Raw genomic sequence first — 17290 nt, forward strand, 5'->3', positions numbered from 1 at the left:
CAGACGCCGAAGAAAACCATATTTGAATATAACTGTGGCTGAGAGAAGAGCTTTTGGAGGAGAATCTGTAATGGTATTGGGCGGTATAACGAATAAATTGATTGATTGCCCTTCTTTTCTAAGAGCATTATCAAAGCCCTCCAAATTTTGAAGCGTGGTTTCTAGTATAAATTTCTCTTTTAAGGCAGTCATGTTCCATTGTATTACAGTGTGGTGAACGAAGGGGCCATTGCATCCGATTAATGTTATGATTTAGCAACGTCAAATTTGTAAGTCTCATAAAGGTTCGGCAGTGTCGTTTACATAAACTAAATCTGGGCCAAATTCTTGAACAACCATTTCATGTTGACGTTTCTTCGTTTAATATGACCAACTCCATACGTGTCTCTAAAGGAAGTCTACTCCACATTGTTACAAAGCCACCTCCAAAAGGAACAATTGGTGCCATGTTTTATTTATGATATTCGTCACCACGTGTAGAGTAGAAAGACTTGCAGTGATTTCAACGCCTGCACGAATCCTGGATGTAGATAACTTGCGATTTCTTCTAGTAGAAATAATCAGAAAACGGTGTGGTCTTCTGGTCATAACTCATTTTCGACTACCACCATGTCGTATACTATCTACTTTATATATTTTGGGCTACTTGTTCATTCAGATTGTCATGATCCAAAATTGTATTTATATCGACAATATCTTCAGAAGAAAGTCTTCTTTGACACATTTTATGTTACTAAACAAAAGATAAACTAAAAATGAATCAAATAAAATGTTTTACGAAACTAAATAATTACTAGAAATAAAATGTTTATTTTTATGTCTATTAGAAAACAAACAAACTTAAAATGCTGATAATATTACTAGTCAAAATATCACATATTATAAATATTTTTAATCTAAGAAATTCATATTATCCACTTCAGAAAAACACGTAGTGTACTTGTGGATATAAACCATAGAACTAAAACCTCCTTTCTTTGTATGCTATAAACACTAAACATACCAAATAAAACATTAAAATAATGAACATTACAAACACTTTTTCATCATCAGTGGCGTGTACCTCATTATTGCTAAATGCAGTCTGCAAGTTATAGCTATAATTAAGTGAATCCAGCAAATAGATATTTCTAAAAATAAAAATTCTAGACTGGCAGTCAGTCAGGCATGATGTGAGCTTAATTTAATTAATTATTTGAATGCAATTTCCGACCGAAAAATAAAATTGAATTCATGTTAATATTAGATGAACTTTTGATTAGATCTGATTATAAATTGAAATTAAATTCTGTTTAATAAAATAATTTTATTGAAATTTAAACATTTATATTGTATGATTTTTATGGTTTATGTTAATTTAATTACTTCACTACGGTATGTTTAATACTAATTTATTTAACAATTTCAAGATTATTTTAATGAAATATTCACAAATTTGCTGAAAAGTTTAGGAAAATTTTCTTAACATTATCTAATTGGAATATTTTTTTATTTTATATGGTGATTTAAACAGGTTTTTTCTTAAAATTGTATTATAAATGACATTAAACATTTTTGGGAAAGATAGTGTTACGATTTTCAATTAAAGTACTAAATAAAGCCTTGACATTTTTCACTTAAAGGTAAAAGTGGAAAAGAAGAAGAGTTTTTAAGATTATGCAAACACGTGTAATTCAACAAAAATAAGACAACAACATATTATATAATTTGTTTAATAATCAACAAAGTACTATTTACAATCTTAATGCTAATATCACAATAAATATTTTTACACAATGAATCTAACAATTCACAGCTCATGTATCAGTCAGTGGTTATCTAAGACTAAGCAATGACACTGAAAAATATTATTTTTACAGTTCAATCAGTCGCAAATTAATAAATAAATACTGATATTCTTATGCTTATCAATAAATTATTTATAGGGATTGCAGTATACAAATTTAGGTTTACTATGTTGGAGATTAAAAATACTCTCCATAAAAATGACTAATAAAACAATCAATCAATCATTAAATCTATGTCATTTTGTGTTATCTGCAGCCCTACCAAAATTTGGCACATTTATGATAATCCAAAACCCATCATCAAAGTCACGTTACAACATCACTGGGTTTCGATCTGGCAGTGTGCACGGGCACTGTGATCACGTCTTGGAGTGATGCAGAGGCGTAAGCCGGAACCCTTCCTTCGTTCGCCATCACATACGACGGCGGTGAGTCGTCCACCGTCTCCCTGTTCATGATGGTACCCATCGCGTCGACGGGTACCACATAAATGTCGAACTCGCTCTTCTCCCCGTTTCTGCCGTAGCACAGGCTTTCGTACGGCGGCGGGGCGAATTGGTCGTAAGATGGCGGCGGATTGTCGGACACGACGGTCACGTTGGACTCGGTACTGTTTCTTTGGCAGTTCCTGCGCGCGTTCCTCCTGCAGCACCATTCGGAGCAAGAGACGACGAGGAAGAAGGCGATTAAGCCTCCGAAGGAGGCGATGTACCACACCACTGACCAGGACTCCAAGGGGGAACGTTCTGTAACAATGATTTGTTTGTTTAGTTCGGTTATCACACAGGGTTATTCGGGACTGTTTACCTTTGTCCTCGGCTTCTTTGCTGTCATCATCTCTTTCGATGAGGTCATAATATGTTACGCCTTTAGTGTTAGGCACGAGCAAGTCTTCCGGCAATTCCTCCGTGTAGTCGTCTCGAAGTACTTCTAAGATGTTTAGTTTGTTCTCTTCGATTTGATAAACTTTCGGTTCATCTGTAACGGAAACGTATAATTAGCAACGGTGAAAACGGGTCTATAATTGTAGTGGAAAATTGGCAGGAAAACCTGGTTAATTTTAGTTTAAAAACACTAAACTCAATGAAACAACGTAATACGAAAAAATACTTGCCAAGTTGTTTACTCCGAAAACGATTTATGTAAAACTTTATCAGTTAATCATAAAAAAATATGACATTATTATTTGTTCTCCGATTAATTGACATGTACGTCAATATTTTAATTCCCCATCGACGAAAGGAGGTCAGAGTGAATCAGGTTAACCGTAATTTTTTTATTTGCATTTTTTTTGTGAAACAGGAAATATGTGGCACAATTTAGTATATTAAACAAAGCATCGAAAATAAATGATTTCAATTTTTGTTGTTTGCGCTGGACTATGAGATCATTCAATTTAAAATCATGCATTTTGAATTTGACAATCAAGATAGAGCAAAATAATTGACCCCAGTTATGGTTGAAGTGTAGTCTATAGATTTATATAACTTAGTGCCGCAAATAAAAGTAAAAATTACATAAAAAATATGTACTGAACTTTGCCTTTTATGGTTTATGTTTTGGAACAAGGTTTGTTTAAAAATACATGACAAATCCATTAAGACTTTAAACATTGTAATTACTTTTTCGTAGTACTAACTGTTCAAATAGTAGTTTAGTATTGCAATGCGTTTAATTACTGGAGTTTATGTGCGTTATAAATTAGGCACGATTAACCGATAATTTACTACGGATTTAATTTACAAACAGATGCATCAATCCTTTAATATGGGTAATGTTAAGAAAAATATACTTTTTTGATTTTTCAACTCTACAAAATAAGCCGTAAAGTAATTAACAGATTAATCTTATTGTTTCAACGATTTTTACACATTTTAGAAAAGTTACTAAACAGCAGTAAATCACAAATGGATTAAAAACTATTAACATGTTAAAATTTTGTAAAACAAATATTTATTTAATTCTAAACAACACCGAAAATTCCAGATTTTTTTAGATTTCGTTATTTCATCCATTCATTAAGTACAATTAAGTATGGTAATGTCTTATATTCATCGAAAAATTACTTAAACACACAATTATACCATAAATGAGTATTATTTATATGCATACACAGTTCCAAGGTTTGTAAATTTAGAAAAAAAATATAAGTTGATTTGTAATTCTTTAAAAACATGGGATCGAATTGTATATGCAAATTAATACAAGTTGTTGAAATATATACGCCAGACATGTTTTTAATATTGCAATATATTTTTAGTATTGACTCGATTGATTCTTGAATTTTTTTCATTGATCAAAAATAAATAACTTAAATGTAGTAAATATATTTTTAAATAATTCAAAATTTACAAATCTACTCGAAAATATGTTTTTAATAATGGAATAACACATTTATTGAACTGTTTTTATATTTATTACAACTAGTGAATAAAATTATAATATTTAATGAAATTACTTTAATTTTAATACCCTGAGCACCTTATTGTTTATTTTTCTTAATTAGTTAGTTAATTTATGAGATGTACAAACCAAATATGAAAGAATATTTCTATTAATTTATTTTAGTAGCCATAACTTTTGCTTAACCTACTTTCTTTCAGTCATCATTACTTAAATATTCAAGAAAAATTCTTGTTTTAACTTCATCATGTTATGAGCCAACAAATCGGTCGAAAACACCTAAACAGCAAATCAAAGGTGCGCCCTATTAATTAACGTTTACTAACGTAAACAAAATGTGTCATTTTACCTCCTGGAAGAAAATTTTGTTTTGTTTGTTTTTCCTTTATATGCGCAGTTTTTCCGTATCACGGATTTTTTATTTTTCACATCAATTTACGGGCCGAAGGTCGTATTGACTGTAATTTATAACAGAATAGACATTTTCTTTGCATATATTCCATATGACACGAGGAAATTTATAGTGATTTGTAGGTGTTTTGATGCAGATAATATTACGTCTTTCCGATTAACAATAACAATGGTATTATAATTTTGTCAAGCACAGTGATACTCAAGGGGTCATAAAAAGAAATTTGGGTACATCCCTGGTCCACACCAATTGGAGAATCATTAGACAAAAGCAGAAGAGTGTATTTATTATCCAAAAAGTTGAAGTCACTCTTCATTTTGGAATCATAATGACCTGTAAATCCATCAAATCAAGGTTTAAATTTTACTCAACAACAACAAATTGAGTTCGAGCTGATATAAAAGCTGATACTTAGGAAATTGTTATGGTTAATTTCGTAAATTATTGTTTAATACACAGATTATGATCTTAAATCTGTAGAATCCTCTCTACATCTTTAGTTTCTTGCTGTAGAGGATTATATGTTATAACCTTATTGACTGAAGTTGTTATTGATATTTTAACTGCCCCAGTCTCATGGGCAGAAACTGAAATTGAAGAAGTAGATTAACAACTAAAAGAGACAATTAGAAGCTCAATTTTGGGTCCAATATATTGGAACAACAACCAAAACCAACTACTTTTAAATCTGCACAGTTTTCTCGACAAGGTGAGAACTGTTAGGGCAAGAGATTTACATTTAGAACCAGACTGGTTTAAAATATTATCAATTCATTAAGGTTCAGAATCAGGTAAAAAGATAAAGACATCTAATATTAATAGTACCTAAGTTAACAACATGGCAATACTTTGGATATGCCTTAGGTACGTTATTGACATAGATAAAGCAAATTTGCACAGATGTGGTGCAGTTTTATTGCATTATCGCACTATCAAATGTTAATGACTTCCGAACGATTCATACACTTCTTACAAACATCCATATAAATTTCCATTAAAAACAATTTACATGATACGAGATCCGTTATTAACAATAAACGGCCTGTAATGATTATGAATTGAATTTAATGAAAAATACTTAATTAAGGTGAAGGCCGTCCGACTATTAATTTATTAGGGTTTATTGCGGTACAATAAGCTGCAATAAACTTAGCGTGACCTGCAGATAATTTTTTAAATCTGACGACAATAACAATATTGTCTTAAGCTTTATCAAAGACGTTGTAATAACAAATATGTAAACACAAAGTTGATAAATAATAACAGACTGCAACCCTTCTTATTCGATAATACGAGTTTCCTGATTGCACTGGAACAATTTAAAGTGGAATTCCCTGGAGCTAATTTGTTTGCCAACCAACAACTTCAATTCTGTCGGTAATAGATAAGGAAATCTCGCTGTTCCATCCCTTCGTACGTGATGCGATTTCAAGTTGTTAATAGAACTCAATTAGCATGATAAACTAATGGTAATTAGGTTAATGTGTGACAAGTTAAGAGACAATTGGTGCAGGTATTTTCAGACATTTGTTGGAGACAACATGTGGAAAATTTCATACACATATTTCCTTCTTGTTATCGTTAACTACTCCACAGATATAAGTTTTTAAATGTTTGTTTGGTAATAGTATGGTTATTAAAAATAGATTTGATTATTGTTCATAAACTGTTTAGTTTAAGTATAATAGGTACTTCAGTTGTCTATGACGTAAATAGGAACAATCTCATGTCATTAATAGACGATATTTATTATTTTACAAATCAAATAATACCCTTTTATTAGTTTACGATAATCTTCCAATTATACTCATCGTTTGACGCATCATGGAAAATATTTCGTGGATGTGTGGTTTTATGATGGACATTGCCGGAGACAAGTCACCACCCGGAATTACCACTTAATTTAATTGTTGTGGCTTTTTTTAAGTGGCTACATAAAAAGTATACTTGTACTCGTAGATGTGGTTTTATTTTAAATATTAACGTTTTTACAGGTTGTTTTAAAGTATTGTTAAAAAATCAATGACATTGTTCTAAACAATGATAAAAACTGTTTTTGACCATTAAATAATTATAAATTAATTGATGTTGTGTTGTGATGATGTTGATTTGTCATTGGTCAGAAAAATCGTATTTTTAAATCAATCAAGTAGGTGTCAGAATTTAATCGATAGATTGACGTAAATTCATATCTTATTGTTATAAAATATTATATTTATGGATACTTATTGATATATCATCACACTTAATCGAAAATAAATTTAACCTACGTTTTATTATCCCTACATTGTGACACAAGAATTTAAGAAGCAACAATACAATGTTACTGCACGATAATCTTTCAGACAATACCCTTTATTGGTTTTAGTAAGTGTTTTAGTAGGTTGACGTATGTAGCATATCCAATATTCACATAATTTATACATGCATTAATTTGGTAATACTAAAATTGCCAAACTGTCTAGATCTTTCTTGATAACCCAAGAATTATAAGTTTTGAACACAGGCTAATATCCACAATATTTATTTTATCTTAAAATAAACATTAAGTTATACAAACGTATTTAATTGGGCAGCTTTTTATGAGGCGTCTATTTTTAAACACATCGAGACAATTAGAGAATTAACAAAAAATTAATAAATCTAATTAATTAGCACGCTGACATAGAATTATATTTTTTTTAAGCACAAAAAATAAGGAAGATTAATTTTAATGTTAAAATCAACATGACAATTAAGTGTAGCCAGGAAAAAATTAAATTGCGGCACTTAAATATTAGGATAATTTATATAATTTGTCGCCATATAAGGTAAAAAATTGTTGTGGTTACCATTAACAAGGACTTGCATTACATCCGTTAATTTCCTTGAAGGAAGCACGGTTTCCTTCATGTCATAATTAAAGTAAATTAAAAATTTTATTACAACGTTCGATTGTAATTAAAATTTTAGTTGTAGACGTAATTTGCCTCTGATAAGCAATATTTTTAAATCGTCGTGATTCGGAATGAAATGCTTCAATTGTGTCCGGCTTTCTTCCGACTCGTGACTATCACGCCAAAATTTGTATAATATCCTGAAAAGGTTACCAATAATTGAATAGGTTCCCCTTGAAATAGATAATCACTGTGCTATTCCCAGATATTACACAAAAATTCATTAACTTGCCAAATGTTCGTGTTGTACACGGGTCGAAATAACTTTTTTATCGCATCGAATTTCCTTTAATTCCATTTAACATTAAATGAATTAATCTAACGCAAAGACCGACGTTCTAGATTAATATTAATTATTTATGAATATGTGACCAACTGCATGAGATGAAGTCCTGGTATCATAACAACTTGCTCCACAAAGATTAACCGCTATCATTAATTAATAATATTTTTCTATTGATCCGTTCCAGTTCGTTAAATTTTAAATAAAACCGAAGATACGGCGGACGCAACACAATACGTGCCAGTTACTAGTTTGTTGATGAAACTGAAAAATAAAATTAATACGAAAGACATGTTTGTTTGCTCCCAGAAATTTCGTGATGCATCTGTACTTTTTGCAGACGTAACAAGTTATCAATTAGTGGTGCATCCGTTCTGTTTAAAAGCGTGGTATTTTCCCTGTCTACGAGTTTAATGAATCATGACCACGTAAATAGAAAATGCTTTATTAATGATTTTCAGTAATACCTTTACCTATTAAATACTACTACTACTTGATGAGATGTAAATTGATGGACAATTAGGAATTTCATTATCCATATTTGCATTCCATCTTATTCATATTCAATAAATCATACGTTTACATATTATTACATTTAAATAAAAAGTATTTTAATTAATATACAGAATAGCCCATGTGAAAGGCATGAAATATATATTTTTTTGTAAAAATGAATACTTATATCCTAAATGTCACGTTTTTTGACCAAAAACCAACCTACTAAACCTATAGGGTAATTTTTTGGGTATGAAAAGTGAAGAAATCATACATCAATTTTTTTATAGAAAATCTTACTACACCACTGGATTAAGCACCCTCAGAAATGGTATATACTAATATTCATAAAAAAGTTATACATATTCATAATTCTGTGGCAAAATTAAAAATTATATTATTATTATATCATCCATCATTCAATTCAAGACATTTATTATATATTTTTCGAAAATTTGTGGTTATTTTTTCAATTGTTTTGAGACAATATCCTAATACGGTACATTAATTCTACCACGAACTTACGAAAATAATTTGTGCTCTTTTTGAGACTTTAAACTATAGATCATTTAATTACAAAGATTAATTGATAAGAATATTTGATTTTTAATTTTTCCACAGAATTATGAATATACATTTTTTATGAAATTTAGTATATACCCTTTTCAGAGGATGGTTAATCCAGTGGTGTAGTTAGATTTTTAAAAGGATACTTTTGAAGGATAATTTTATTCGAAAAGAGAATTAAGAATATAAAAGCTTCAATTTAATTTAAAAAAAAAAAATAAATTCGCAGAACGAATACATCCCACAAAGTAGTGTGGTTTAATTATTTTAATTCTTTTAAATAACGCTGACATGAAGTGAAACATTTGTCATTTTTTACAAATAGATTAAAATTCATTGAAATGTAACATAATTTTAGCAACTTTGATTTATTTTAAAAGAATTAAAATGTAATTTGCGGAATTACCCACGATAATTAAATATATGATAATATGATTATTAAATAAATAATTTAATGAAATTTAATGATCTATTATTATAATTAATAAAAAATAAGTAATTGTTGTAATTAAACAATTTTGATACTTAACTGAATCAATTTGCCAAAAAATTTTTATTATTAAAGGAATACTTTATTATATGTTTCGTTATTAGTATTCTATAATACATTTGAACAATTTTATTAGTAAATTGATAAGAGAACTAAGAAAAAGCTTGAATTTAATTTAAAAAGATAAAATTAAATTCGCAGAAAGGAGGCATCCCACAAATTCTTGAAAAGTAATGTTATCAATTAGTCTTGGTTTAATTATCTCAATCATTTCAAACAAAGCTGTAGCTAAAATGAATAATAATTTGTGTAAATAAAATAAAATTCAATGAAATGCAACGTTATCTTGTTAACTTTGTTTTAGTTTAAATGAGTCAAAATTTAATTTACATCGGATTACCTAAGACAATAATTATTAAATAATTTTTTATTTAAAAATTGTCATTAAATTCTATATTTCACGTTATTATTCTATCAGTAAATGATTTGAAACCTACAATATATAAATTAACCACTTGGCTGAAATTGGTGTCCTTAGTTTTATCGAACGTACTATAAATATTGCATAATCATTTATTGATTGTTTCCTATGATTAATTTTTATTACTTACAGACTAATATTTACTGAAACAATAATAGAAATATATATTACAGTTTTTTTATTTTATTTGCTAAATAATATTATATAATAATATTAAAACAGTTGGGAATTTGTAGTAACTCTTAAATATTTATTACATGTATTTACATGTGTTTTGTTAGAATAAAAAATGTTGTTAAAAAATTCAATTGATAAATGTATGTACTGTATACATTATACATACATTAATATAATTAATGAACAACACAAAAAGAACAAACTAAACAAACATATTTGTGAATTTATTAATGCAAAACAACATAAAATTATTAATGCACTTGTTGGAGTTTGGCCAATTTTTTTTTAAAGAATTAATTAATATAATAATTTTCGTTTAAAATAGTTTACCAACAATAAAACAAACGCTAACAAAAATTAAAATACAACACAAACCAAATAAATAAGTAAACTCACCGGTAGAAAAAGCAGATAATCCATAGAAACGAAGTACAAAAAGAACCACAAAGAACGGCTTCATGGTAAACCGTGGGCGAGGAACCGTGTCTTCAATAGTAATACCAGTCACCGACTTTCTTCTTCGAAACTGCACCGGAGCGAGATGTACCCAAACGGGAAGGCGAGACCTAGAAACGCACTTAGAAACTCGCAAAAAGTCGACGATGTTGTGCGCGCTGCGGAAAGTACTATGCGATATTGGCGCGGCCGCCACTAATAATATACACAGAGGACCCGGTCTAATCACACACACACACACACACACATAGACAGATGATACGGTCACTCAACGGGTCCAGGATTAATTTCGATTACCTGTCGTTCGTTCGTGTTGGTGCGTTTGTTCGTATGCACTAGTATCGCATCACCTACGTCAGTGGTGGGTTTTGAAAGGAAGGCGGATAACCGGGTCCATTGTCTCTTGCGGCACCGTTGTACCGTTTTTCAATGGGACGCGACAGTTACAGGAAGTTTATTCCACTTTGCGGGGCATTCACAACGGGTCGATGTTGCATATTTCATACCAAAATAGCTTTTTCAGACGGGAAGAATTAAGTTATAAAAAATTTATGCTCTTACAGAACCAATTTTTGTGAAACCGACAGGAAAAATTTAATTGGAAAACCTTAAACAATTATTTCATATTATCTGAATAAAATTTCCATATGTTTATATTTATTGAAACAGCAACCACAATTTAAACCATAAATTTACTTACTATGTTATGTGCTAATGGTCATTAATTTAGCAACATTTTAAAATGTTAAATATTATAACCGTAACTACATTTAATGTGGCCTGTTAAAATGTTATTAACATACTAATGATATTGTGTATACTCTTAATAGTTAGAATTTATTCTTAGTAGGATTTATATTATTTTATTAAAAAATTCACTCTTAATGAAAAGAAAGAAACATTAATCTCCAGAGAAGAGGAACATAATAATTAAAATGAAACATGAAAGTCTAAATATTGCTGATATCGCAAAATGCTTATGATGCTTCCTAAAAATGATTTACAATGCTTATTAACAAATATGAAACACCATTCAATTGTAAATATAATAAGAAAATGCCCTAAAAGAAAACAACTCCTTTTATTGACAGAGAAATTAGAATACTTTTCTTTTAAGTAAATAAAAAATAAATTAATTAGACCATACAATATTAGTATGTATAGTAGAACAATCAGATGTCGACTGAATCAACAAAATATTCAAGGATGTATTTCAGGAAAGAATCCATTGGTATCAAAAAACAATATTTGAACAAGATTAAAAATTTGCACAAATTTTCCTCCAGAAATTTTGACAAAAAGACTTTGAAGTGATGAATCCATGTTCAATAGAACAAGATCAGATGATAAAAAATACATTCATCATACTCCTAATAAAAGTTTGGATTTCAGACACACTACAAAAACTTTGAAACATGATGAAGGAAAAATTTTGGTTTGGGGTTTCTTTCCTTGGTATGGTGTAAGGACCATTGCAAGAAATTATTAGTAATATGGAGTTTCGTATATAGAGACATCATGAGAGATGTAAAGGAATCATTTGGCAATGCATCAAAAGTTGTTCAAAGTTTGTTAAAAGATAAAAATGTTGAATTTCTCGATTGGCCAGCGTAAAGTCCGGATCTAAATACAATTGAAAACTTGTGGAGCGACAAATCAAATCAAATTTAGATAAACTGTGGTTATTAATTGAATTGTTTAAAGGTATGTATAAATTATTAAACAAATATATATTTCTCAAAAATTTATTATGTTTAAGATTTAATTTAAAGTTATTTTGATTTAGGTATAAAATGAATAATGGAGAAAATATACAGAGTAATTATTTTAAATACAATATAAAATATTTTGATTGTTTCTAATTAAAGGTGTGCGTTTCCAATTAACGTTAAGATATAAAGGGTTTCTCTATTTTTAAGGGTTATTTTCTATGACCAATATTAAATAATAAACAAAAGACAATTGAAATTTACACGGAGCAATGAAATACTGTAAAGTAATTTTGTCCAATGAAAAATTAAAAACGTACCCTGTTTTTTAAAGAATAAAATTATGCTGACCAGCTGCATAGTGGACACAACAATAACTGAAACATAATAGAAAATTGAAACAGTACAGTACATAATTTTAATGTATTTTAATAAGTTGCTGTAATTAATACCGTTACTGTAAATAGATTATATTTAATTACCATTAACATTAATAGAAAATGAAAACAATTACTTACATTAGCACCTTGAAGCAATGACTTCTAAATAGAACTAAATATAATTATTAAATTGAATGAGAACGACGTTTATTTCTTCAATTAAATAACATAATGACGTGGTCTAGTCGTCAGTTAACAACTAATGAATCGAATTATAAATATTCTCTACAAATTGGGTTTTAATTTGGATAATTTAAGATCACGAAAAATTTCTGTTGCGTATCAATTAATAAGCAAGATCGAAAATCGCACATGAATGAATCAAATTGAAAATACAAATAGAAAGTTGAACGCATTTTCTTATAAATATTAAATAAGTGTATTGTTATTACTTGTCTTGTTACAATAAAAGCACGTAATCGCATCATGCATTGTAAATAATACTTGTGAATTGGTAACCAGTCAATAGAATATAAATTTTTAATCGTAAAAATACGTCAAAACAAAACCTACGTGAACTTGGAAAACAACAATTAGGTAAACAAATTAATCTTAAATAAAAAAAAATGATGTTCTAAATGCAGCGAATTGTTTATGGGGGAATTGTACGTAAGTTTTTATAGTCATGTATCAAACATATTAATTTTCCAAGACCTTGGAAAGATCATTAGGTGTTATTTGTATCCTCCGGAGGAACTTTTGAAGAGATTTAAAATGTTACTATTTAATAAACTAATTAAACAGTTACACATGCAAACACTCTCATTATTTGAATCAGCGGAAAAATTCTCAAAAAAAGCCACAGAAATATTGTTACACTAATTGTTAGATAATCTTGGAGAATCCTATACAAACGTGGATGATAAACTAAATTTGCAAGGAAAAGTTTACGAATAAACTGGCACAGTTCTATTGTAGTCGTTTGCTGTCTAAATAATACATATATTTCGACATCCTTAATGATTACGAGGTGTTTGTACTTCTACGATAACAACTGAGAGGTTCCGTATTGGCGCCTCAGGGCAAAAGTCTATCTTTGACTAAACAACAAACAAAAACAAGAGACAGTCATAAAAGAAAAAAATATTTGCCTCTAAATCATAACCACCAATTACATATCCTAATTATTTATTTTACTTCCACAGCCTTGGCACGGAAAAAATATGTAACGAACAGTCTGGATATATTTTTACGATTTTCAGTTATGTTGTATGTTATCATATATAACACCTACGGCTGAATTCATCATTGTCCATGATGTCTGAGACAACAAAGTGTCCGTACTGGAAGAACTATTTTGAAAACACTGATGTCTTGGTAAATCTCAGGCTTAGCCAGCTTTAACACCTTTCCTAATATTTCCATTTTAGATCTACGAAGTGGACTCCTCCGATAAGAAACGTTTAGAGGAAACAGATATAGAATTGTACAAACTCTTGAGCGATGACAAATTAGAAGATGTGCTTCTTTTAGTCTATGCCAACACACAAGATTTGGCTAAAGTTTTGAATTTAACTTCTATAAAGAGTTTGACAAATACAAGCCTGTACTGCTATTGAGGGGATTACAGTCTTTAAATATATCATGAAAAAATAAATTAAACGTAAACCTTAATACGATAGTTTACATGAATTGGATTATTAAATGAAATTTGTGAATAAAAATTGCATGCGCACTGACTTTTTTGATACCTCACATGATTTTTCTGGAATGTAATAAATAAAAGTAAATATTTTTCTGATGACAAGAGATATGATAAGAATCAAAACATTACGTAGGAGATTTATAACATTAAATTTTTAAACAAAATAGCTAATCATTAAGCAAATATTTGAATAAATTTGCAGTTTTTCTAGCATAATATTGTATGAATATTTAAAGATGTCAAAATAAAAGACTTGCACTAAAGTATCATGTTAATAACCTGCATCCTTAAATGTTTATTTTTATTCATTGAATATACGTAGTTCGTAAGTTTTCTCAGAAAACGAATGTTGTTAATGATGTTACTTAACAGCTTTTTGATCACGTTGAAATTAAAAGACCATCAACTGATAAAAATATTTATTTAAATGGAATATTCCGAATTGTAAAACCACCCAGAAGTAATTCTACATTTAATTCTACAGCATTTATTGTCTGATCTGGACAATTTTATAATTAGAATATTCTAACATTATTAAATGTCTTAATAAAATACAATATCAAAAATCACAGAACAATAGGTTTTACACTGCAGTGGTGAAAATATACACAAGTACATAAAACAAGGACGTTTATAGAAATACAATTAATTTATGCAAGTCAGTGAACACATATAAATACTTTGAATATATATTGATACAACGCACAGGATGATTAAATAAAGATATTGCCAAAAAGCCACATTGAACAGAGTTCTAAAAATATAATCGTTAACGTACAATAATTAACAGTACTAGTGCAAAAGCCATGGGAAATAAGTACAAACATTACTTGAAAGTTATTAACATTTAATAAACATTATAACTATCTATTTATGAGAATATACAGTCTAGATAATAGTCATACTATTTTATACTCTGAATATAATTTAACAGAATTATGACTATGTTTGCACTTTACTATTTCTATAATTTTTCGATTTATATGTCTATGTCTTAATATTCAATATAAACTCTTTCTGGCATATCATTTCAGTCTTTCGTATAAGAACGAGAGATTCCATACATTTTAAAACACCCACACAACAATTGATAAAACTCTTAGTTGTTTTACTGGATAATATGTACTACAATTATATTTAAATAACATTAAACACAGTTTACCCTGCTTAGTTAAAGTCAAATTGCCTATTCTTAAAGAGAATATCATCTCATAAATATTTTGTATTTTACGATGTAACAATTTGAGGCCAAAATAGGCCTTAGACAATTTCATTTGTTAACGTTTATTTATAGAGCTATGGCCATTACACAGTATAATAATGATATATTAGTACATTAATTTCCAAACTGTTGGAAATACAAGGATTTAACTCACCAGTTTCCAACTGATAAATATCAATAATGCCCGAAATATTATACATACAAGGTGGACTAAATATAAAAATTGTAATATATTTGGGTGTTATCAGTGTTATTTACCTAGTTCAAAAGTCAATTCGTGAACAATCCCTAATCTTTCTAAAAAAGACACAAAAAAAACAATCAATCAGGGCAGGCCTCGGTCGTCTGCGCAGAACCACCCTTCCGACCTTGCCGCGCAACAACACCTCAGTAGAAAACGTTGCGGCGGACCAACGTGAGCCGCCTCCCGCCCCTCTCGTGCTACTAGGCCTGATTGTTGGACTTGTTCGAACGGAGCCGGTCGAGACCTGTTCTTTCCTCCTCCTCGTCGCTGGTGTACGAGCTCATGCCGCTGATCGAAGGCTTCGAGGTGGTCGCCTGCATCAACTCCTGATCGGGGGCGTTTCGGCTCTCGTACAGCAGTATGTTGAGCGTTTCTTCGTAGATACGGGCCTCCGGACACTCGACTTTAGTGTGTTTTTTGTCGGTGGCGTAAACGATTGAGGTACAGCATACCTAGCAAATTTGGTTAAGTGAAGACAATAAAACAAAATACACTAATGTTTTTTACCTCTGACACTTTTTTGCCATGTCCATAGAATACCCAGCAGCATATTTCACTGGTGCTGATAACATCCTTTAAAAACAGTACACGTTTGTTATACCATAAAGATAATTTATCAAATAATTCGATGTTCTTAAGCAAATTGTCATCAGATGTGGTTGTATAAGAATACTTGTTATTGTGCCGGTTGATCAGTAGTTTAATGGCAGGTTTTGTTGTTGAGCTGATTAACATTTCCTCCTCCTTTTGGGATGTTATTAGGGGAACTCCTTAAAGCAAGATACATTACATAGGGTAACATTGCATTTAAATTCATACATACCACATATAGGTTCATGTTCACCTCTTTCTTTTTTAAATATCGCTTTGTTACATGACTCTGCTAGTTCTGCAATACAGTAATACTTAGCCTCGGCCAGCAATTCAGCAATCTCTTTACTGGTCTCTGGTAATGAGACGCTTCCATCTCGCAGAAAATTTAAAATTGTGCCAAAATGCTTGCCACATCTATCAATCAAAATCCATCCTGAAATTAAACAATGAAATGTCAGCATTTAAAATTAAATAACTTACCATCTGAATCTGATAGGACTTCCATCCTTCCACTGAACATTGCCCGTAACATTGTGTCATGTTTGGTTAATGTTCCTATAGTGGTGTAATGCAAACAACCCCCAACGTTTAGTTTGACGTACATTGAAGGGTTCCCTTTGATTGTTGTTTTCCCAGACATATCCACGTTTGAACAAAGCATTCATGCACCGTTTTTTTGACCACAAAATTAAGAACTGTTATCACGTAACTGATACACTACACGAATTACACGTTAAAAACTTTTGGTTGAGCTGGAGATGAAATCTATGCTGCCATTTTGTTTATAATAGAAGGGAGTTGTCATTTTACAGGGGATTAGTTATGACTCATTTGAACTACTGGGAAAAAATAAATTACTTTTTAATAAAAACAGATTACAAATACAATAAGGTTTATTTATATTAAGTATGCTGTGCACAAGTTAAATTTTTATTATATTATTATAAAC

The 17290-nt window shown here is 29.9% G+C and overlaps 2 protein-coding genes across 3 annotated transcripts; both read right to left on the reverse strand.

Moving 5' to 3' along the window:
* Positions 1 to 1696: 1696 nt before the first annotated feature.
* LOC109597641 (uncharacterized) lies at positions 1697 to 10779 on the reverse strand. The gene is made up of 3 exons (XM_020013384.2): positions 10428 to 10779; positions 2595 to 2765; positions 1697 to 2533 (listed from the first exon to the last, which is right to left on the reverse strand). Exons 1-3 carry the CDS (start codon positions 10489 to 10491, stop codon positions 2094 to 2096), a joined length of 675 nt encoding a protein of 224 aa, XP_019868943.1. The 5' UTR covers positions 10492 to 10779; the 3' UTR covers positions 1697 to 2093.
* A 3906-nt stretch (positions 10780 to 14685) lies between these two features.
* LOC109597636 (BTB/POZ domain-containing adapter for CUL3-mediated RhoA degradation protein 3) lies at positions 14686 to 17132 on the reverse strand. Of its 2 annotated transcripts, none has more exons than XM_049967729.1 (4): positions 16822 to 17132; positions 16571 to 16774; positions 16255 to 16514; positions 14686 to 16199 (listed from the first exon to the last, which is right to left on the reverse strand). In XM_049967729.1, the coding sequence occupies exons 1-4, from the start codon at positions 17000 to 17002 to the stop codon at positions 15948 to 15950; spliced, it is 897 nt and encodes a 298-aa protein (XP_049823686.1). In that variant the 5' UTR covers positions 17003 to 17132; the 3' UTR covers positions 14686 to 15947. The 2 variants fall into 2 exon arrangements, with proteins under 2 accessions (XP_049823686.1, XP_019868937.1); XM_020013378.2 differs by having other exon boundaries at positions 16255 to 16517; positions 16822 to 17130.
* Positions 17133 to 17290: the final 158 nt, after the last annotated feature.

The sequence above is a fragment of the Aethina tumida genome, chromosome 5 (genome assembly GCF_024364675.1).
Source record: "Aethina tumida isolate Nest 87 chromosome 5, icAetTumi1.1, whole genome shotgun sequence".
NCBI classification, from domain to species: Eukaryota; Metazoa; Arthropoda; class Insecta; order Coleoptera; family Nitidulidae; genus Aethina; species Aethina tumida.

Excerpts from the sequence above, each read along its gene's own strand:
- LOC109597641 (XM_020013384.2), bottom strand. The coding sequence starts at position 10,491 with ATGAAGCCGTTCTTTGTGGTTCTTTTTGTACTTCGTTTCTATGGATTA. Across the intron at positions 2,766-10,427 it reads ATTATCTGCTTTTTCTACCG|ATGAACCGAAAGTTTATCAA; the intron begins GTGAGTTTACTT and ends TTTCCGTTACAG. Across the intron at positions 2,534-2,594 it reads CAAAGAAGCCGAGGACAAAG|AACGTTCCCCCTTGGAGTCC; the intron begins GTAAACAGTCCC and ends TCATTGTTACAG.
- LOC109597636 (XM_020013378.2), bottom strand. The coding sequence starts at position 17,002 with ATGCTTTGTTCAAACGTGGATATGTCTGGGAAAACAACAATCAAAGGG. Across the intron at positions 16,775-16,821 it reads AGTCCTATCAGATTCAGATG|GATGGATTTTGATTGATAGA; the intron begins GTAAGTTATTTA and ends GTTTAATTTCAG. Across the intron at positions 16,200-16,254 it reads ATGGCAAAAAAGTGTCAGAG|GTATGCTGTACCTCAATCGT; the intron begins GTAAAAAACATT and ends CAAATTTGCTAG.